This window comes from Podarcis vaucheri (genome assembly GCF_965113315.1).
Source record: "Podarcis vaucheri genome assembly, chromosome: 2".
Taxonomy (NCBI): Eukaryota; Metazoa; Chordata; class Lepidosauria; order Squamata; family Lacertidae; genus Podarcis; species Podarcis vaucheri.
This window is the reverse complement of record NC_138760.1, coordinates 52,720,397-52,744,475: the sequence shown is the minus strand read 5'-3', so window position 1 is coordinate 52,744,475 and position 24,079 is coordinate 52,720,397. Positions and strand designations below refer to the sequence as shown.

At 39.3% G+C, this 24,079-nt stretch overlaps 1 protein-coding gene and 1 long non-coding RNA gene across 20 annotated transcripts in view; one reads left to right on the top strand and one right to left on the bottom strand.

Annotated features, from left to right (window-relative positions):
* TENM2 (teneurin transmembrane protein 2) overlaps positions 1-24,079 on the bottom strand; it is a 750,319-nt gene that overhangs the window by 2,721 nt on the left and 723,519 nt on the right. For all 19 annotated transcript variants that reach the window (XM_082214667.1, XM_082214655.1, XM_082214668.1 and 16 more), the window contains 5 exons: positions 22,263-22,438; positions 18,618-18,853; positions 6,838-7,134; positions 4,013-5,627; positions 1,215-1,345 (listed from right to left, as the gene is read on the bottom strand). In XM_082214667.1, the coding sequence (XP_082070793.1) occupies positions 1,215-1,345; positions 4,013-5,627; positions 6,838-7,134; positions 18,618-18,853; positions 22,263-22,438 (2,455 nt within the window). The remainder of the gene's footprint in view (positions 1-1,214; positions 1,346-4,012; positions 5,628-6,837; positions 7,135-18,617; positions 18,854-22,262; positions 22,439-24,079) is intronic.
* On the top strand, positions 10,553-11,932 carry LOC309527824. Its single transcript, XR_014217382.1, has 2 exons — positions 10,553-11,392; positions 11,782-11,932. It is a non-coding gene; the product is annotated as an uncharacterized lncRNA (long non-coding RNA).

Sequence of the window (24,079 nt, the reverse complement as noted above, 5' to 3'; positions counted from 1 at the left end):
ATTGCTAGTCTTATCCTTTATAAATTTGTCAAACCCATTTTTAAAAGTTATCAAATGAGATTCAAGCCAGTAGTAACCATGCAAAATCTTATGCATTTGTGAACATATTTTACAATGTGGTATCTGAAGTATTTTGCAGAGGAGAGATACCACATCCAATTCTGACATTAACAAAGGCAAAAAAATTAAAATATTTTTTACTATATTCATGAGAATGATTTGGCCCAAAATTATTCAGACTTTTAAAATCCAAAACATAATTTTACTATTTTAATCAATAATAATAATATTAATAATAATAATAATAATAATAATAATAATAATAATAATAATAATAATATTTTTTTATTTATATCCCGCCCTCCCCAGCCGGGCTCAGGGAGCTAACAACAATAAAATAATACAACATTCTAAAATCATTTCATTATAAAATTAATTCAAATCAAATTAATGGCAACCATTGGGCTAGAGTTCTGTGAAGATTGCCAAAGGAGGGAGTCAGGCTGTGCCCTGGCCAAAGGCCTGGTGGAACAGCTCTGTCTTGCAGGCCCTGCAGAAAGATGTCAAGTCCCACAGGGCCCTAGTCTCTTGTGACAGAGCGTTCCATCAGATCGGAGCAAAGGTGCATCTGAGATTATTTTTGGATTTGTATCAATAAATAGTTCAACTAATGTTTGCAGCTAAATTTTAGCAAATAATTTGAGGTAATTTTTTAGAGATGATCCCTCTTACATTATGTTTAAGTAAACTGAGAAGCAAAATTTGCAAGTTATCCACAAATCCAAAACTCCACCAAATAAAATACTAAGGATTTTGGCATTATGTTGACTCAAGCATGCATCTTGACTTTATGCATGACACTTAATCACATATCACAATTTTTAATGCCCATATAAAAGTTGAGCAGAAAGGGTGTATGATATTACAAAATGAACATATGATAAATTATTGTGGGAGTTTTCTATCCATGTTAATCAAGCAACATTTCAACGGTAAATCCAGAAAGCTCTGCATGCTGCCTTGATGGTAATAATCTGTGTTGACAGCAAACAAATGTGCAGAGTGTGAAATCCAGCTGATTCAGTTTTCTTCAGTTTTATCAGTTTTACTTTACTTTCTCAAATATGCTTGCTATTCTTAATTTGCAAAATAATGCTAAATGCAACATGAACCAAGGTAAATTTACCATGTGGCGAGAAAGAGCTTTTACTTACCTGTCCCTTTTCACATGCCTGAGACACTGACAGCTCATAAGGAGGTGGAACAAAGTACATTTTTGCTCTTGGGAAGCCAGGTATAATGTTGCTGAGCTGAAAGCCAAACATCACTAACCAGCTTTTCACATCTGAGAATTAAAAGTAAATATGTGTGAGACTTGAAGGTGTGCAGTAAACATCTGTAGCAGTGAATCTGAACTCCTAATTATAAGGCAGGACAAGAGTTTCAAGATTTCTACCCTACTTCTTTCTTTCTTTTTTACTTTGACATTTGGATAACGAAAATTCCCCAGCAAGTGTAAAGGACAGTGTTGTGACATTTGCACTAAAAACAGATTACTGAAAGGGAAGCCCTCTTCTAAATTATATTTAACCCACAGGAATCCTAAGAGCCAGTGTGCTGTAATGATTAGAGTGCTGAACTAAGACCTGGGAGACCAAGGTCCACTTAGCTATAAAGTTAAGTCATCTTGTGCCAGTCACTATTTCTCAGCCTAACATACATTACAGGGTTTTGTGAAGATAAAATGGGGTGAGGTGGGGAACTACGTTATATACAGTATACCGCCTTGAGCTCCCTATGAGAAAAGGTAGCACATAAATGCTCTCAGTTCTATTACTACTACCACTACCAATAAATTTTAAAAGAACTTCTGAGCATACCAAATACTTTATAATATCTAATTTTGTGGTTACACATTGAAATGATTATTCCACAAAATGTTCTCAAGTACCGTGACAAATATTTTACCTCAGCTAGTTTCACTATGATGGGAGGATAATGTCAAAATACAACAGTGTCTATCCACCATCATATAAACAGATTCCCCTCCACACCTGCAGCCCCTCCCTGTTATCCCCCCAAAAGAGGGTTGGGGAAGCCTCTGGACCAGATGTTGGGGGCATGAGGGCTGCAAAGTACAGAGGAGTCCTGGTATATGAGTGGAAGTCTACCAGAGCATTGTTGGATGTCATCCACTGCCTGTTTCTCAAAGTCCATGTTTTCAGCAAATCATTTAATCCTAGAAGAAATTATGGCCTCAGCTAAAGTATGTCTGCACTTATCTTTGACTACTAACAACAGTTCGTTTAAGTTCTACTAAGTTCTACTAAGAACAGTTGTTTATGGAAAGCTGAAGGGACTGTCAACTTAGAAAGCAGTGTTAAGCAGCTACTTCACCAGGGGTTTAATAAATGTACAATATGACAGGATAACCTATTCCTTCTCTGTATGTGTGAATAATTATTGTTGCAGCTTCAAGCAAATATTGATAGTTCAACTAGTCTGAAAATGAGCCAAGTTCATAGAAACCCTAACAGATGTTACATGGCAATAGGCCCATGGTTTCTTAAAAATAAAATAAAAAGCAGCCTCAGGAGCCTCTAACTTTAAACATAGAACAGTAGATAGTAACAGTCCTTAACTCTTCCCCTTCCAACCATTTTTACACTCAATATGCCCCCTTTTCCACTGTTGCTCCACTTAGAGCTGGGATTTAACATAACACTTTCAGACCACTAATCAGTCCTCTCCCTTCCCCCCTTTCTGCAGCCTTTATAAGAGTATATCACAATGTAGAGTTACCCCAAACGCCAAGGTGACTTTTAAGAAACAATACATGTCCAATGAAATCCTGAATAACCTAATCATATATATTTCCACTTTCTTGAAATATAATTTACTGTTCCTTGAAGTTTTAACCTCCCCTGAAATTATAGTAGCTGCATTTATGGGGAGGGGGTTCTTAGTCATAAAAAGGCTGTGACTTTAATTATGGCACACTCCATGTTCTATTCTGAAAGATTTTCTCTTGAATAGCTCTTAATTGCCTTTCTTTTAAGAAATAGTTAGCATCTAGTTCAGCACTGTGTGATTCTACTAAGAGGCAAATTAGTACCAGTGGAGTAGAAGTTACAACTTCCACCCAAGCTCAAGGCATGCAGTTTATATTTACTATCTCCAAATGTTTCTTAATAGTTCTCAGCACTTACAGGAGGAAGAATTATTTTAAATTGTAAGGTTTATGCCTGCCCCCCACCCAGTTGGGCTTTAAACTGTAACTCCTACTGGGCTTGATCCTCAATCTTTTTAGGATGATGGCATCATTTTCACTTCCAGGACATTATGAGCCAGATACTATATTTGTTGTTAGGAATGTGGCTTTACTTCTCAGTTCTAGCACCAGTTTATTTAATGGACCTTTGCATGCAACTTTTCTCAAGGCAATGGCTAAAAATGGCTGCATGACTGCAGTGTTTCCATCTGTACAATGAAGCAAGCAGTGGCATTGCATCTGTAAATCAAGGTGAGGTCTGCTTGCAAACTGTCATTAGCACAGTGTCTTACAAAGAGGTGAACATGAAGCTCTTGTACGGCATTCAGCATTTTAAATTGGCAAGCTTTCTTCATATGCATGAACTTCAGTGGTTTTGTTTGTTCTCCCAGTCAGCTTAGAAACTTTGGGGATCAAGGTCATACTACTTAACAAAAGATATGCTGGTTTGTTATCATGTGGGGGTGATATCAGCTAATTTCAGAGTACCTTAAGGCCACAGAACTGGATAAAGGACTGCATCCCAATTTGAAAAACATGGAGCTGAAGCCATGAGACCCTTTCTCTGTACTGCTGAGTCACAAAGTTTTAAACTGAAAATAAACTTCCAATTTTTTTCCAAGCAGAAGGATTCTGATGTCTTATTTGATACTAAATTATTTGCCCAAATACAAAATCTATCCTATACACGTTCCACAAATCTAACTTCCACAGATTCCTAAACCACAAATTATTTCTCACCTGTCACATAGTTCTTTAAATCCAGTTCATTGCTGAGAGGGTTGTTGCTCTTGAACATATACAAGTTGAATGGGGCAGGTTCCTTACCAATATTTTTCCACATTGTATAGTCAGGAGAGGTCCAACGTCCAGCCAAAACATCATAATCCCTCTGAGTAAAATGGACCAGTTTTGTTAAGGGATCATACAATCCTCCATGAAATCCAATTACTATCTGGAAGTCAGGATTAGAATCATAGTAGATTTCCCCATATGCCGTGTACTGTAGTTGCTTGATCATGAGGCCATTGATACTGAACACTGCCAGAGGTGTACCTGTGTTATCTGAGGCAACATAGTATTCTTCTCCACTGCTGCTTTCCATTGCAAACAGATGACCTTGCAGATCATAGTAGAGAGAGGTAATTTCTGAATTTGAATGATTATACACATGTGTTATTCTGGTTGGGTTGTGAAGATCAGCATAAAAGTACTGAAGGTGGTGTCCCAAGTTAGTCTTGTAAGAAGCCCGTCTTCCTACTCCATCATAACGGTACTGAATACTCCATCCATTAGCCTTATTGTAAGCTCTTGTTAAGAGCCCTTTAGAATTGTACTCAAATATGTCAGAGCCTCTTTGACACAGAAAGCCATCATCATCGATTTTATACTGCATATCACCTAGGCGTGTAATCCTATCTCTTAGATCATAGCGCAGTGGCATCAATCGTACACTGTTTCCGGGATTCAATAGATGCAAGTTGCCATTTAGATCATAACTATAACGCCAGTTTGGTCTATCATTGACTGCCACACTTTGGAGTTGCCCATCTCCATCATAATCATAGGTGTATTTAGTTGTGTTGGCATAAGGCCCAAGCTTCAATTCTCTCTTAGTTACCCTCCCCATGCTGTCGTATTGCACTGTCATCCAATACATCAGCGATCGGAACATTTCATACTGAACTTCTTTAATGCGTCCATGTGTATCAAAGTGTTTGCTCAGTGTCATTACAGCTGTAGTGATTATTTGATTTATATCATAATAGATTACCCCAAATTTGCCGAAGTGTTCTACTTTGCCTGAGATTTCATCGTAACGATAAAGGTCAACTGGAAGAGGTATCTCACTTATTATAGGCTTGATGCTAGCAATTCGAAAACTATTATCATGATAGGTATAATCAAACCTCGCATTGACCATACCTTCCTCAGAGAATCTGTAAATCTGTTTGTCAACGAGAGGGCCAATTTTACGATAGCGGATTGTACAAGAAAAGCCTCCACTCTGTAGATTTACCATCTTGAGAACTCCAGTTGTTTCGTCATATCCAAAAGTCACTGCTGTACTGTCATAAACTATTTCCGACAACTTGGATAATTTCCCATATTTGTAGAAAACCTGCCGACCAGTTCCTAAAAAAGATGTTTTCAAAATCCTTCCATCATCGCTGTAATCAAAAATTACGGAGGCATTACTCTCTGGAGGGTTATAAATATTGCGAATATAGCCGATAGATGTGTGAGTGGACATACTGTGACGAGCAATGCTTGGCATAGTGACAGCATGCAGTCGGTCTGAAGAATCATATTCAAAGATGTACTGCCGCTGACTCTGAAGTAGTAGTACCATAGACTAAAAAAAGAAAAAGAATATTAATTATATGTTGTACGGTCAAGAGCGTACCAAATAAGGTTTTAGAATTCCAATCCTGAAAACATTAATAAGTTTAAAGAAACACTGAAAATTGCTTCTATGTATGTGACAGTTCCACCCACTGCCATTAATATATTTTTAATACATATGCCAAGTAGATAGTAAAAAACGCAATTGTCAGATCTAAACTAAAATTGATAACCTAAACTGCATTTTGTCAAATTCTATTCATTTCATGCACTATATTTAAAGAGGGGGAAATGCAATTTTTTAAAAAGTTGCCTCCTTTCTGGATCTTAACATTGTTACTGAAGATATAACAAGGGTGGGATTCAACTAATGAGTCCCATCTGTGGAAGTCCTACACAAGGGTTTCCGCAATGGGACTTTGCCCCCTCCTCCAAACCAAAATTGGCTCAGGTGGGTGTGTGCCAGGTAAATCCTGAAACAGCACACAGAGGAAGGAGGGCAGATTGTTCTGTCTGGCAAGCTGAAATGCTTGCCCTCATGGAACAATTGCCTTAGCATGATGTTGAATTCCTTCTCAATTAACAAACGGTGGTGGTTTTATTCAGTCTCAAGACCCACTGAAATGCATGGACCAAATTTAGTTATGTCCATTAATTTCAAGGGGTATGCTCTGTCTAAAACTTAGTTGAATACCACCCAATAGTTTTCGTTTCTTTTAAAATTAATGCATAATTTTACAAAGCTCACCTAGAAAGGTAAACATGGCATAAACAACTAATCTTCCTAGAGGAGGTTAAGAGATAAACTATGTGCTGCCAATCCACCTGGTTTAGTAAGTAATATTAAGCTTACTGTTTTCTTACCAGAAACTGACATTTAGAAGACCTTTCATAACAAAGGTGCATGTATATGTAGTAGTCTTTCCTGCTTTATGGCAGCACCAAAATGCCAAAAGGTTATCAAAGAATTTCTACTAATTATTATATGTTACAATCCTAAACACTTACCAAGGAGTAAGCCCCAATAGACATAAGGCTGAATACTTCTGAGTAATACTTCTGCTTATGACTCTGCCGTTAGAAACTCTTTGGCACACACTTTTAACTATTTGTACATCAATGTTTGCAATATATTAGGTGCATGTCTATGTTTAGATATTTCCCACAATAAATGGTATTCCATGTAAGTAATGCTGTTGCTTATGGCAAAAGTTACCTACTTTTTCCAGGTATGTGTAACTCCATACTTTTCCATCAGCAAACATGCGGGAAATAATCCTGCCTTGTTTATCAATATCTGTCCTTTCACTCATGGCACCACGTTGAAGTCCAGCCAGCCGCCCATTGGAGAAATAGGATACATTCACAGCAGCAAGCCCACTGCTGGGTAGCCAGAGAAAAGGGCGTCCCAATTGATCATAAATAATACGCAGTGTAAACTTTCTGTGATCATCATATATTTTCTCTGTACGAATGTTTCTGTCATAATCAATGGAAAGCAAGTTTCTTCCATGGACCTGTTTAAACAAAAGATAATTTTGTTTACTTCAGTAAATAATTTGTCGTTTAGAAATTCAGTGTAAGAACCATGTAGGAGGAGCATTCAGTAAGTTCACTAGTAAATTTCCAAACAGATTTACTTAGAACTTTTAGCTCTAAGTGTTTTACATGACAATAAAATAATTGCATCTTTTTGTGGTTGGATGTTGATCTTCTTCTCAAACTAGTTACTTTACTTGCAACAGTTCAATACAGTGGTCTGGAATATTGGACAACCCCTCCGTTGACCCTATAACCAAACAGGTTATCTTACGGTTTTTGTGTGAGGTAAAACTTTGATATTGGAGACTCAGGCAGAAGTTGAACAAATAAGAAAGATTTATTATACAGAACTAAGTTGGAAGAACAAAAGGTGTCAGGAAATAAAGTTCTTTCAGGAAACAGTTAACTTATTAATAATTATACTAAATCTAGTGGATGTTAAGGCTTCTAAACAAGGTAGTTAACATATAGTGTTTTTAAACTCCAGTTGCTTCTTTTGAATTATTACTCTCTAGTTAGATGTTACAGGTTTCTAGACTAGATGATAAATTAGCTCATTTCACTTCAGTTCCTTAACTAAGTTGTTGCAGTGTTACAGCTTAATACTTTGGTTTTTAAACAATGTGTACTTTCTGTCAATGTCCCAACCCAACAGTCACACTTCTGAGGTACTTCTAGTAGTATAACAGACCCAGGGGATCACTACACCCCTGTTAACTTGCTTGGGATTCTTTTCTATTTAGAAGATCCCTCACCTCCTGAATGAAGACCCAAGTAGACTGCATCCTCACGACTCTACTTCTCCTCACTCAAACTCGGCCCTCTAGTTAACCCCTGTCTGAATACTCTCACAAGACACTATTCAGTAATATCAGAAATATTAAAAAATGATGCCCAGAGGCATCAGGGGCAAGTGAGCAGGAAAAAGACTACATATATTTCTTATCCAGCAGTGATTTCTCTCCCACCCCCCTTTACCTGGCTAGAAAAAGCAGCCCAGAAATTTAACCAGAACAGAACTTCAGAGGGTGAACCTTTTGCAAGGCTATAGGATAGCCAGGCTCATAGCAGGAGCATACTTTCAGGCAAGCAGATCTGAAAATATTAGCATGAGCCCTAAGTGTTATAAGCAATTTTTACATTTAAGAGTGCTATCTATACAGGTCACGGACTAATAATTACAGTATTGTGATGTTCATAAATGATATGGGATTGTAGATAGTATAGCATAGGGGTGATCAGAAGGGAGGACGCTGGATGATTTGCAGTAAATCTACCCTCAGCTGTTTAACAACAGCAACAACAACAACAGCAACAACAAAAGGCTTTCCCCACCAAATTTAGATTACTAAAGTGAAGAAAACCAACCAGAAGTGGACTGAGCTTAGTTTGGGTTCTGGTACTGAAAACAAATTCGTAGGGGCAGAATGTGCTCAGAGGCACCCTGTGCTTTAATTCTATATCTTCTGCACCTGGTCCTGACTAATAGATATTGGGGGTTCTAGAAGAAAAAGTAGATCTGACATGCCTGAAATCTGGTATATGAGTATGAAAAGATGGTCAGGGAAAATGTGTTTGGGATTGAATATGAGACATACTATAGGATGACACATCTAATAGTAGCATTTCCCACTTTCACCTCTCAAATTCTAACCGCTTTCCCCAATGACATCTGTTACTTTACATTTATCATGCTTTTAATACAGGCCCCAGTCAGTCAGATGGAGAGCTTCTAAGAGAGATTCTCATTGCCTTGCTCAGCAAGGTGCTCTGTAGCACAAGTATTGGCTAAGCTATAAATTACATTTGACTGCTGCCCCAGGAAAGACAGTAACAGATTGAAAAAAGAGTGGACTATCGCATCTGCACAAGTGTAGTATAAGGCCATGGGCATTCCTGTCCCTGCTGAACATGCATACTGATGAGCTGACTCACAGCCAGAAAGATGCTGCTGTGTTGCTTAATGACAAGCTAGGGAACCTGAAATCAGCCTGCAACACAGTCAACATTCATTAGTCTGAGTTAGTGCTTCTCACACTAATGTGGGTAAGATTCTATACACAGACAGAAAACAAAAAGTCAGTGTGGAATCTGAAATGCTTCTGCTGACATTCCTGCAGCAAAAACATGCTCTCTGTGTGTAAATACAAATGCAAATAGGGCAATGAGTGGAGCTAGTGTGGACTAGCATAATGACCTGCCCCCCTTAAATTTACTCACTGCCTTAAACTACTTACTTACAAAACTCTTCTTTATCATGCAGAATTCCCCTTTCAGCTATCCTCTCCCAGCTATCTATGTATATAGATTTCTCCTGTCAATCAAAAGCTCCTCCCCTCAGGTTACCGTGTCAAGGAAATTTGAAGATTTTAAACTTCCAGCAGCTATGGAGTTTACATTATCTTGATATTTGAGCCTCTGCTGGGTTTCCGCATTAACCATATACTCCCTAAACAAGAGAGATATGTAACAGACAGGAAAAATATGTGTGCCCCTCTGTTAAGCAATGGTTCATACAAGTAGCGAAGGACATCAAAGACCAATTCCTTCATACACTTAAATTTTGAAATCACAGATGGTGATATATCCACTTAAGAAATTCCTGAAAACCAGGTCACTCCATATCCATGCACCCTGGTGAGAGAGCAGACATCATTAAGAATTCAGAATGTTGGGACCAATTGACATGTTGTACATGCCACAGGGTGAAAGAGGGGAGTGCGAAATATGGTCTGAAGCTCAACATCAAAAAAACTAAGATCATGGCCACTGGTCCTGGCAAATAGAAGGGGAAGAAATGGAGGAGGTGAGATTTTTCTTTCTTGGGCTCCATGATCACTGCTAGTCACGAAATTAAAAGATGCCTGCTTCTTGGGAGAAAAGCGATGACAAACCTAGACAGCATCTTATAAAGCAGAGACATCACCTTGCCGAAAAAAGTCCATATGGTCCAGCTATGGTTTTCCCTGTAGTGATGTATAGAAGTGAGAGCTGGACTATAAAGAAGGCTGATCGCTGAAGAATTGATGCTTTTGAATTATGGTGCTGGAGGAGATTCTTGAGAGTCCCATGGACTGCAAGAGGATCAAACCTATCCATTCTGAAGGAAATCAGCCCTGAGTGCTCACTGGAAGGACAGATTGTGAAGCTGAGGCTCCAATACTTTGGCCACCTCATGAGAAGAGAAGACTCCCTGGAAAAGACCCTGATGTTGGGAAAGATGGAGGGCACAAGGAAAAAGGGACGACAGAGGACGAGACGGTTGGATAGTGTTCTCGATGCTACCAGCATGAGTTTGACCAAACTGTGGGAGGCAGTGGAAGACAGGAGTGCCTGGCGTGCTCTGGTCCATGGGGTCACAAAGAGCCGGACACGACTAAACGACTAAACAACAACTTGCCACAGGAATGCTGCTGAAAACAACTTTCTACTTTAAGGAGAAATGTGAGTTTTCAAATAAAAGATAATAACACTTTAGACTGAACGGCAGCAGGCCTTGAATTTTAAAGCTTGGCAAAGGGGTGGACTAGATGATATTTGGGATCACTTCCAACTCTACGATTCTATTGATTTCCTTCAAAACCTTTTCTCACCATGCAGTGAGAAGTTTCAAGTGCAGTGCTTACCTTTCCTCTTTTTGGAGGAAAGATCACTGGAGACTTCTGGCATTTCAGTAATGTTTGATTAATTTCCAAGTAGAGCACAGGTGGGACAAACAGGATAATGCTTCCCTACCAGGCAGCTAATCCACTGTATGCATCAGTTCCCTGGAGAAAGTTATCTGCAACCCAATATGCTTCCACAGCAAACTGATAGCCTTCAACTTGCTGACTTTTGCTTCTGTCTCTATCTCATTCTGTGTTTCTTTGTTCCAAAACCACACACACAAAAAACCTGCACCTTTCCTATAAGAGAAGTGGGTAAAATCTTCCCCATTTAGAATATTCCAGAGAAATCTCCAACTATTTCCCTGCCATTGGCTCCCAATAAATACTGTAATCTGTTTAACAAAATACATGGCCCCAGCCCTCTTTCAAAATAAGTCTTTTTGTTTTCTGAGAAGCAACCTGGATTAACAAGAACAATGTAAACCAGTCTCTTATTTGTTTTTCACAGTCCACAGTTAGGCAACACTTTGTTAGGAGCAACCAAAATATTTATTCTGTGGTTTTTGCATGCTTCAAGAAATTTAAGGTAGTCAGCTGACCTGGCACCAAATGTTATGGGCCTCAGGTAAGACAGTTATTCCCATGTGTTTGAATCCTAAGCAGCAAATTGTGAGATCCAATACCTAATCCAACACACACCTTTATGTTGCCTCTTTCATGATAAAATGTCACAAATCAGGGCCAACCTTTCTGAGATCTCCAGAGCTATTCATTAGGCAAGATGGTGGACAAAGCAAGGTAGAATGGGATGAGGGGTTATGCTAAGAAAAGTACAAGAATTATGGTGGATGTTGCAGCTATAATGCCAGCTTTTAGTTTGCTTCCAAGATGGAGATTGCAGACTAAATAACCTGCCATTTTCCCCTGGAAAACTGCCTTCTGCCCTAGTCATATATTCACCACATTCTCATTCCAGTGCAAAGCACCCTTTGAATTTTCCCTCCTTCCTTCCAGTACATGCTAGCACGAAGAAGCTTTAAGCCCTTGTTTGCTGATATTCCTCCAAGACTTCCCACAGTGCATATACGTAAATGGATGTCCACATGAGGGTAATATACTTGCAATGTACAATAATTACTTGCTCTGATAAAAATCGTTTGATGGAGACTAGACTCATGTCATCTTTATTCTGTTCTCAAATAGTTCACAAATTCCTTATAAAAGGAGGTAACATATAGATCAACTCTCAACTCTACCTGTTTGCACCCAAACAGGTAATTCCTTCCCCAGCCTTACAGCAGAACTTTTAAATAGCACAAGTGCTGGAAGGTGGTGGGAGACGCCATGTCCTGGTCACATGGTTGGCAGAAGCACATGAACCCTCTGGATGTGACTGGAACGATCCTTAAGGTAAGCAGCTTTCAGATTGGCCCTCCAAGCAGAGCCCACAACACAGCAAAGCATTTACAGCAGCTTTCCATGTTGCAGCTGCAATCTTTGCATTGGGTCTTGGTCAATGGTAACTATGCCAAATGGATGCCACATTCCTATTTTATAGGCAGCTATCACTTTCTTCAGATTCATATTTTTGAAGGTCACACAATAAACACACAACATGTAAGAAGTTGGTGGTTTGGGGTCTTTCAAAAGTGAGAACAAGGAATTGTAGTAACCTTAAATGTGTCATGTGCAAACAGTGAATACTGTAATATGAAAGATAAATAACTGCATTCACTGGAGACGGACCAAAGAATCCAGGCCAACCCTGTAATCTAATAAAGCTTCTTAAGCAATTTAATTGTGAATGCACCATTAATAAAGTAGAAGTCTTTAAATTAGATATCTTTTGACAGCAGTGACTACTTAAGAAGTATTCATCGGTTCCTGAGAATCTGTTCTTCAGCTTATATTTTACAGTAGCTTTGATTAAGCAACATTTTCTCTTATCCAAATTTAAACAGCACATCAAACAATATGGAAATAGACCCCCAGCCTTTCTTGAGGACATGAAAGTTACTCTGAATTATTTTCACAGCAAGGGTGAGCTCAATTCCCACCCCAACCCACTCTGTAGGAATTCTGTTACAGAGAAAGCAATGTGAAAATTAATACAACTCTATATTTGTAAGGAAATAATTTTTAATTATCATTCATTTTCTGCATTCTGATTTTTTCCACTTAATGAAGTAGGTCTCTCTTTACCATGGTTTTCATTTCCTCAGTGGATAAGTCGTAAAAATCACTATTCATGCAGGATTTCCCAGAAAAGGTTTTGATACTGCCAAGTAGGCTGTCTCCAAAGAAACGAGTAGCTTTTTTATTTTTAAATGAATCTTCCTTTAAGCAACAACAAGAAGTCCAAATTCTTACCCTGCATTTCAGCAGTCCCCATAAAGAAACCAAATTTGCCTACATTGTGTGTGTGTGTGTGTGTAATCTTAGGTGGAGAAAGAGAGTCATCTTCAAAACAGCACTCTCCCAATTTGTGATTCCTAGCAACTAGTACTCAGAGGCATACTGAGGCAGAACAGAGCCTCTGTGGCTAGTAGCCATTGGTAGCTTTATCCTCCAATAATACTGTATTTTCCCGTATATAGGTTCCCCCCCCATAAAAAAATAATGTCAAAAATTTGGGGTCATCTTATACATGGATATATCTCTCCCCATTTTCTGAAATAGGAGTTCTCAAAAATAGGGGGTGTCTTATACAAGGGGGCGTCTTATAGACGGAAAAATACGGTATTTCTTAACTTCCTTTAATGCCATCCAAGTTGGTGGCTATCACTTTGTCATGTGGGAGTGAATTCCATAGTTTAACTATGTGTTGCATGAGGAATACTTTAGTCCTCAGTCTTTCAACATCTATTGGATGACCCCAAGTTTTATTATTATGAGAGAGAGAAAAACTTCTCCCAGTCTATTCTATTTTCTCACCATGTCCAGTTTTACACACCTTTATAATGTTGCCCCTTACTTGCCTTTTCTCTGAGCTAAAAAGCCTCAGATGTGACCTTTCTTTCTACTAGAATTGCTCCAGGCCCTTGATAATTTTGGTTGCCATTGTCTGAGCTTTTCCCATCTCTACTGTATCCTTTTTGAGGTACCACAATCAGGCTGTGGATTTTTTGCGCATTCTCTGAAGCAGAGAGAGTACCTGGCTGATTTAGGAGACATGGTGAACGTAATACATTTCACACTTTTACTGCCTGCTTGCTTTTATAATCTCACCCTCACCCTACAACCAGACCCTGGGAAGTAGGTGTGACAGAATTGAGTTTATTGTATGCCATCATTCCGATACAGAGTGTTTTGTTATAGTACTAGCTTCCAAAAGCAAGTGCTCAAATGAATGGCTTAATGTTGCCCCGTATTTTGAATCCAGGTGGTCCGGATCACAAAGTTCTACTTAGCTATACCCTGGGACATCGTGGTTAGGCAACCACCACTTCAGTTCACCATCTGGAAGTGTGGAGGGAAACTACATGATTATTATGAGAATGACTAATCTCTGATGCACCATTCTAATAATGGAATATGTATGGATGTGTCTATGTGCAAGCAAACAAGCTTCATAAACATTACTCAGGAACATAGAGCACCTGCTCCAAAACATCATTTTCTACTGGCAGAGTAAGAAGCACCACAGAGTATAATTGCTGTGTCATATTAATTATATGGAAACCCAAACAAAATGACTAATTCCCACATTCCCACTCTCTCTGGGAACAAGAATAACATTATTATCAATGGCATGACTTTAAATTATCTAGTAAACTATTTTGCCTTTCTTCTGCCACCTACCCACACACCTGTTCTTCCATGCTTGTGTAAGGCACAAGAGGCAATTCCTACGAGTGCTTACTGACTCTTCCAGAAAACATTTCTCACTTGAAATTAAGTTGTATGCAAAAGAGATCAGTCTTCATGAGGACTCACATAAAACAGACTAGCATTCAATTTCTGGCTGATAACTTATTTTGTCAGTAGGTGCTAATACTTGTCTACACAACAAAATTATAGCACACCTCTCGTTCTGCAAGCTTAATCATGGTTTTCACCTGATTGATTAAAAGTAGAACTTTATGCAGCACAGGCAGAAAGGGGCAGAGACAACTTCTCTAGCCATTTCAAAGAGCATGCTTAGCAGAGGTCTTTTATATGCGTGCTAATGGTTCAGCATGATTTCCACCCCCATCCCCCTAGTTTTAGACTTGGAAAGCCATTGAATGTTTCATTTTCCCAGGTGTCTTCCTTGTGGCACTATCATAGCCAGTGCCTTTTCACATGGTTGGCAGTCATGGGCAAAAAGAAATAAATAAAAGTTGCATCAGACCAAGATCCACGTTGTCCATATTTCTATTTCCAACAGGAGTTCAGTCCTCCCCTATAGCATGGGTGGGGAAATGTACAGACTGAAGGCCAAATCACGTTGGTGGAAACTTATTGCATGCCACATTCCAGCAGATTTCTGCAAACTTAACTCTATGCATTCTGAGTTCTTGCATGCAAGAACCCTAAATGGATGTGATGCTAAAAAATCTGTTAAAACCCCACTTTCAAAAATCAAAAATATATTTGGGAACTGAAACCAATTAACAAGTTTCTGTCCAGGTGCTACCATTACCTGACTTTCTCAAGTTCACCTCCAACCTCATTAGTAATGCTCTGGGCACGCCTCCAAACTGTCACCAGCAAAGGAAAGGGGAAAAACAACCCCTGCTTAAACACAGAACACAATAAAATGTGTTCACTTGCGTCTGTGTAAAGTATTCTCCATTCCTGATGCTTGAGAAAACAAGACCAAAATATAGATCATCTCATAGTTACCCTGAGCTTATACATAGAGCTTGCTTTTTGAGTCAGTGCTCCATCCAGGAGCATATGAAATAGTAAGAAGACAGTGCTTTTGAACATGTGCAGACATCCTTTCCTTCACTATCAATAATTCCTTTCTCTCACTTTCGAAGAAACCAAAACAGATTCTGAATGTTGAAATTTAAGAGGGAAAGCTTCTGAATTAGGTGTTTCCAAGCAAGATTAAGAATTCCTTTTTAGTTGTACAATTCAGATATAGGTGGCGACCATTTTAGGTGCGTCCAATTGAAGTGTGGTCACTCATGAGCGGGTCCTTTTGGACCCAGAAGAGGGTGTAATGGGGCATAACAAGGGGAGCATACTTATGCTCTGTCGACACTTGCAGGGGCCAGGAACAGAACCTCCGCATGAAATGATTGTCTCCTGTACTGTCCATTTCCACAAAACAATTATTTGACCCCCCCCCCCACACACATTGGGCATATCAGTCCATTAAGTAGCTGGCAGAAATTTTTAAAACCTTCGAAGTAAGTCCCACTAGGTTCCATTAAAAGGTGTTTAGCACTGTAGCCCAATACTCTAATCCTATGCACACTTACCTTGGAGTAAGCTCTACTGATACAAGGCTTACTTGTCAGTAGACATGCATAGGGTTGTGCTGTTACTGCTGGCTCAAAATCTGCTACTTTCAGCCAAATCACAGTTGCAAATCACAGCCATATTGAGGCATCGCCATTAATCACAAGCCTTCACCATTTGTCTCCATCTGGAGGCCAGCACTTCACCAAGGTGTCGTCTGTGACTGACCTGAGTGTTGTATTTTATGCCTCCTGTCTGCTCCTTTGCTATTTTCTAGTGCAGCTTTTTAATTTCATTCACTATGCAGTTTGAAAAAATGCTGAATTAAAATAAATGAGATGCAAATACATTCAACGCTTTCCCTCTTGTTTTCAAATTGCACTTTCAGTCCACTCAACCTGTTATAATCTCATAGTGATTTTCATTTAAAAGAGCTAAATGGATATGTGATTACTGTTACAGGAACTAACACAAGACAATTAAATGCTGAGGTGTTGATAGATAAAGCTATGTTTTGATTTGCATATACATGGTGGGGAAAAAATAAAATCTAACTCTGGCAAGAATTCAGCTCCAATACTTGTACATCTAACTTCTGCTAATTACTGCAAGTATTTCTATTAAGGCTTTATTACTCAGAGCCAGGACTATATCCATTTATTTTAGGGTCTTATTATTTGAGAGCCTCCTCAAACTGCAGAGCTGATTTCATGCAAAGAGTATAACACAACCTCTGCAAATATTTGAAGTTGGCTTGTGGTGTGTGGGTGTGGACCATTCATTGTCTTCATTCCCTGATCAAAGAACTGTACCATGAAAATAAATAAAAACATCATATATATATGAATCTACAATGGTAAATATGGAATGATGTGACTACAAAAAGTTTCAAAAGATAACTGCCGAATGTGACTGTGTTCTGCAGGATTTCAGACTCTGAGCTTTGCAAATGAAATAGCCCAGAATTCCTCAACCTTTTTGTGCCCCCCACCCTGAAAAGTTTGGTGGAAAGCATACACAGCATACACAGCCGAAGTAGCATATATGGTTCTCTATCTTGCCAAAAATACAGCCGATCATACCAACAGCCCAGTCACAGCAGGATAGGGAATAACACTGCCTAGGGCCCTTTTCTGTTGTAGTGCCCTGTCTTTGGAACTTACTGCCTTGCCTGACACTATCTGTGTTATCTTTTTAGTGTCAGGAATGCTTATTTGTTCAAGTAGGCTTTTATGAATGTTTAGTTTATCTGGCTTTTTAAATGCTCTTCTACTGTGATCTTCTTTTGTTGTAAAAGGTAAAGGTAAAGGGAACCATTAGGTCCAGTCGTGACTGACTCTGGAGTTGCAGCGCTCATCTTGCTTTATTGGCCGAGGGAGCCGGCGTACAGCTTCCAGGTCATGTGGCCAGCATGACTAAGCCGCTTCTGTCGAACCAGAGCAGTGCACGGAAACGCCATTTACCTTCCCGCCAGAGCAGTACCTATTTATCTACTTGCACTTTGACATGCTTTCGAATTGCCAAGTTGGCAGAAGCTGGGACCGAGCAACGGGAGCTCACCCCGTCATGGGGATTCAAACCTTCTGATCGGCAAGTCCTAGGCTCTGTGGTTTAACCCACAGCGCCACCTGCGTCCCACCCGCCACCCGCGTCTTTTGTTGTACTGGATTATTATTCAATGAGGACCCATCTGCGCTATACATTTAAATCAGTATCATACCACTTAAAATAGTCATGCCCCCCCACAAGAATAATGGGAAGTGTAGTTTGCAAAGGGTGCTGAGAGTTGTAAAAAACCCCTATTCCCCTCATAGGGCTGCAATTCCAAGAGTTCTCTGGAAAGAGGGGAATAGGGATCTCCTAACAACTTTCAGCACCTTTAGCGAACTACAGTACCCAGGAACCTTTGGGTGAAGCCTTGACTGTTTGAAACTAGTATCATGCCACTTTGATCTATAGTGCAGATAGTGCCTAGGGCTGTATCATTTCAAATTGTTGTAAAGAGATATGGAATGGTGTACACCTGAAAAACAATGCTTGACCGGTTTTCTTTAGAGTGCATTTTACCACACTGAGGAGCAAACCATTTGACAACTGCAGGCACCATTCATCAGAGCCAGGTGTGCCCCAGTTAACATTATGGTCAGGAGCTACAATTTAAATTGTCCCTTCTTCCCCTCTTTAGTCCCTTCTTTCTGGGGCTTTATTCCAGTCAGGCTCACTTCTAATACTGTAGCTCAGATTGGGGTGGGGTTGATTTTGGTGAATGGATTGTGGGATAGGATTTGCAAACAGAGCTTGAAGCTTATGTGTACATATAGTTAATTTAGTTCAAATAACCCAGGCATATATCACTTTCACATTTTATATGAAATAAATGATACCGCATATAGGAATTGATAATAGTCCACATTTCTAAAACAACTTGTTTTATTGGAGGACTGGGTTGAACTTACCCTGAGCTTTCTTCCAAACACAGTAACTTTTCCTTTAATCTGTTCCTTTCTGAGGCGCCACTCTATGGAATTTAAGCCATTCTCCATTGGCAAGGAAATATTGCATCGTCCTATGGTTGGGGTCACAGTACCGGCTAGCACGTGTGGTTCGCTGTGGAAGCTAATACTCATTCCATTGGCATACATCACCCTTAAGGTGCCATTATTGCAGAGCTGATAGCTGTTCCTCACTTGATCTGAAGCAATAATAGGGGTGGGGGAAAACCTAGCAGCATTAGTCATAAAGAAAACATATTACCTAATTTTCTAGGCTTTCATGGTGCATCTGCAAATCTAAAATGATGTTTCCCAGCAACTGTTGTGTGGTGGGGAAGTGGGTACGGTATTTGAGATGTTAGTGGTTTGTGTGAAGAACAACATTATTAAAAATTTGAAGCCAGCAGAGGTGTTTCAGTTTATTAGGATTTTGTTTCCCACTTGCTTCTTAATTGTAAATCAAAATGTATATTGATATTTTTATAGCAAATATCATTGATATTTGTGGCTACCTGTATATTGATATTTTTATAGCAAATATCATTGATATCTGTGGCTACATGTATAATCTGACAAAAAATTATTTTAATTGAAGTGTTGGGTCAGCAAGAAATCAATTCAAGTTGGAAATGAAAAAAGAGATGGCTGGAGCCTTTTCTTAGAAATAAGCAGGTTTTCCTTTTAAACTGGTTTAAGAGCTCCATTAGTGTATGTATATGTGTGTGTGTGTGTGTGCGTGTGTGTGCGCGTGGCGCAATGTTATAGATTAGGTTTTGGTCCTTAAGGCATGATGCTCACTCAGAATGAGCTGCTAGACAATCTTTTGTGAGAGTGTCTCTCTTGATTCTGTCTTGAATAAATAGTACTAGCCAAACAGACACCTGGCTTTTTACTGATTGACAGAAGTTACAGAAATAAAAACAAGTTTATGACGTGGTTATACTCTCGAGTGGCTGTTGCAACCAGACCTATTCTTTAGAATAATGAAAAAATAGTTTCTCCAGCAAGGCAATGCTGTGACCAGCTGCTATCCAAGAACCTCTATCCTTCTGTCAGAAAGAAAAGATCTACATAATTAATCATCTAGTAGCACAGAAATAAAGGCATTGTAACACAGGCAAATAGTTCATAAAAGTTGGCATTTATATGTCAGAAGGCTATTGTTGTGTGACAATGTTTGTTTTCAGTGACATTATTTCTCAGTTTTAAAAAAATCAACAAAATTCATTTCACTGCAGTTTTGGTAACAGTGTCATAGCATATGAAATATGGAATTGCTTTTGTAAGGCTCCCATTAAAGGTAAAGGTAAAGGTACCCCTGCCCGAACGGGCCAGTCTTGACAGACTCTGGGGTTTGTGCGCCCATCTCACATCTATTGGCCGGGGGCCAGCGCTGTCCGTAGACACTTCCGGGTCACGTGGCCAGCGTGACAACGCTGCTCTGGCGAGCCAGAGCCGCACACGGAACGCCGTTTACCTTCCCATTAACTCCCTTACAAATCCCTGCTGCAGTGGCTATGCTGTAAAATTGTCTTCTAAAGCTGAGGAAATCTAAGCCTTCTTTAACAGAATAAACAAGACTATTAGTTCTCTTGGCAACTCTCTCCTGACCTCAGACTAGAGGTAAATGGGTCACAGGAAAATAGGTGAGTGAATAAAAATGCTTTAAACCGACCCACGGGAGAGATACCATGGGGAGAAACACCAGCTTGCTTATCTGTACTTGATTTTTTTTAAAAAATATATTTATAATTTTCACTTATATACATTACAATCATTTAACCATAATTTTAACATTTTCAATTTCGACTCCCTTCTCCCTCTTTCTTCAGTTCCTTACATTTATTTTCGTCCTTTCCTGAATACTCCAAATTGCCTTAACTTATTCTTTTAATCGTCTATTCTCTCATGTTTACAGTTTGTTTGTTAATACTCAATGAACCCCTTCCATTGCTTTCTAAAACGTTTGTTGTTCTTGATTTCTTAATTCTTCCAGTAAGTTTCGCCATTTCTGCATACTCTATTAAAGGGTATGTGAGTTGTGATCATCTAAGGTAACATCAATTAGTGACTGGTATTCAGGCAAAAAACAGCAACACCCTGTTTAGAAAGCTCTAATGAATTATACATCAGGCCTTGCTGATACATCCAAGGTGTAAAGCTTTATGAACATCATTGCATTGCGTCACGCAGGTAAACATGGCTTGTTTGGAACAAAGGTAAATTCTATCAAGGTTGCAGGACAAAGCCCTCTGAACATGTGGCAATTGAAAGGTGCTTTCCATGTCAGGAAAACATGCAGAAGAATCAAATCTTGACTGAGATGGAATTGGATATAAATTTAGGCCAAAAAAAAAAATCATTATCAAGGTATAAAAACACTTTATCTTGATGGTTGCAAAGATATGGTGAGTCACATAGTAAGTCACATGCTAGTTGATGTAACAGCTGCCAAAAGGGCAGTTTAAAATTATAACAAATAAGTGTCATGTGCCCATGGGGGAGCCAACAACCCAAGTACAAGGGAGGTGGAAGCAAGTGAACTCAAAGGCCATAATATCAGATGTCTGCAAAAATCACTTCCAGAGAAAAGCACATAAATATGATGCCCAGTCAGTTCCTGCAACCTTGTTTAGCAAATTCCTTCCCCTGAGGGCAGGATTTATTTCCTAAATAGATGAGGCAGCCATCACAGCTGTTGGAGATCTGTATCTTAGTTCCATCATTGTGAATACTTGGGAAACAAGACCCACTGCCCCATAGGTGCACAGGGCAAAGGAAGAAGCAACCTGATTAAAATAAACAACCACAAACCATGAAAAAAACATTTAATTAATGTAAACCGAGTAAGTAAAAGTTTCCCAACAAACCACAAAAAGACAGGGACTTAAGAAAGCTCACTGAAGAGAATCTCCACTAGGAAGGTTTCTTTGATGTGACTGTTGTATCAGTCAAAAGAAAACTGAAGGAAAGAGTTTTCCTCCTCCTTGAGGCATGTACAATAGGTAAGATATTTTTGCTTGAAGAGAGGGACCATGTGCACTAGTTCACAGGTTTCAGCTTTAGAAAGCTCCTGAGATAAGCTCTACACGGGTACCTAACACACATGTATGTCTGCACAGGGAGCATGAAGAAGAATAAATGGCTTTCAAAATAAAAGCATGGTTGTCACCTGGATCCCCAGCATGGATAATCAATGCAAGATACGTATTGCATTGAGTGAGAAGTTGCAGATCTGGGTTAGTCCTGGCCTAAGAAGCACAAATGTGTTGATGTTTGGAAGGAGCTCATCTTGGGAGGCTCTTCTATCACTCTTGAGGAACGTTTTTAATGTGTGGATATAGCTCCTTCTCAAACTTGTCATTAGATCTTATATGGGAAGCATTAAAAAAATGCTGAACAATCTGATTTCCTTTTTTTTGAACTGGAATGATCCACAGGACATGAAATTATTTTTCTGTGAACAAATGCATTTGCACAACAACAGAACATATAATATCTATGCTTCCTTCCAGTCCTATGGAAAGGGTGGTAGTGATGTGGACATTCATTAACTCAGAAGTGATTATTGTTATTGGATAATGATTCTTTTGAGAAGCATTTCTATACCTTGAACAACTGTATAGGACGCCTCCACAGAGGAGAGATTGGTAATTACAGTGACATCATCGTCCCGGTTGGAGTTTTCAATATCAATAGTAATGGACTTTTCCATTTCACGATGAAGGCTGGTTACTACACCAGTAGGGCGAGTCACATTGGTTAGGCGTCCTTCATGGTCATAACTAAAAGATGCAAGAAAGAAGTCCCACATATTTAAGTTTTCAAAAATGAACGGAGCCAATATATACATGTACTTTCTGAAGTTAAAAAATATGAAACAGATGTGAAAGTCTAGAGAATGGAAATAAAAATATCACAGGAGCAAATTATTACAGCAAAGATGAATGGTGTACAATATTTTTTCAGTATCAAAACCAAAGATGCACCAGCATTTTAGAGAAACAATTAACTGTTAGATTCATGTGCCAAGGCAAATGGAACCCTAGGACCAGAAAGGAGTATTCTGCATCTAGCAAACCTTTGGGGATGCCTTTTTCCCTATGAATCTTCCTGGAGAACTGTTACCGGTATTTGGATACTCAGTTTTAATTCCTGATATATTTACAGAGTGAAAGAACATCTTCTCTTTGCCTCTGCTTACTGCGCAACCATTCTTTCCATTTCCCCCTCATAAGATAAACTAAAATAATATTGCAGAGAAATTCATTCTTCAAAGTGTGCAGTGACATTATCTGCCTGGAAATGTCTGTGAGAGGGACAGCAGAAATTTCAGCTGGGAGAAGGAAGAATAAGCAAAGTCCAAATGTCACTCTTGGAAACGTTAAAATCTAAATTGCAAAAAAGCAATAAATTTTAAAAGCTTTAAATGTAAATAATTTAACATACAAAAATAGTAACATTTTTACCTACATTTCAGAAGATCCAGCACACAGGTGCATATCAGGGCACTGTATCTCAGGCAAACCACTTCTGTTCATGTGCTTCCTTCTCCTGATATGCACTTGTGCAATAACTCATCTAAGATATATCATAGTTTGCCATTGCATCTGAACCAGCAAATTATGTTAGTATCTCACAAAGAACAATTTGCAGTTTTGGTTTTGACAGTAAATACAACCTATAGTTAGTGGTTACATCCACTACATTCCAAATCATGTCTTGCTATGAAATGCAATAACCAGAGTGTGCTATGTAAGGTGTGAGGTCTGAATTTTATCATGCTTTTCTCACTGTGACTTGGTATTATGTGTGAAATGAGCCAGTGAATAGGACCAATAGGTTGACCACAGATAAAAGTGATCTTTAGGGGAAACTGTGTGTCCTGATTTCCTTGTTTCTGTAGTTATTTTGGTTGGTATGGAAGTTGCTGACTCCCACACAGGGCCATAGCTGGGGGGTGGGGGTGGGCTAAAAATAGGCTAAAAATATGTCCATAAATATAAATATTGATTATTGCCTCATAAGAAATGGTTTTAAATAGAGGGTGAATTGAATGGGTGGAAATGGGGGGTTGGGGGTTGGAGGAGAGGCGGAAAAAAGAGCTAATTTGTCCATAGCTAGGGGGCACAATAAGGGATGTGGGTGGTGCTGTGGGTTAAACCACTGAGCCTAGGACTTGCTGATCAGAAGGTCGGTGGTTCGAATCCCCGCGACAGGGTGAGCCCCTGTGCTCAGTTCCTGCTCCTGCCAACCTAGCAGTTCGAAAGCACGTCAAAGTGCAAGTAGATAAATAGGTACCTCTCCGGTGGGAAGGTAAACGGTGTTTCTGTGCACTGCTCTGGTTTGCCAGAAGTGGCTTAGTCATGCTGGCCACATGACCCGGAAGCTATACGCCGGCTCCCTTGGCCAATAAAGCGAGATGA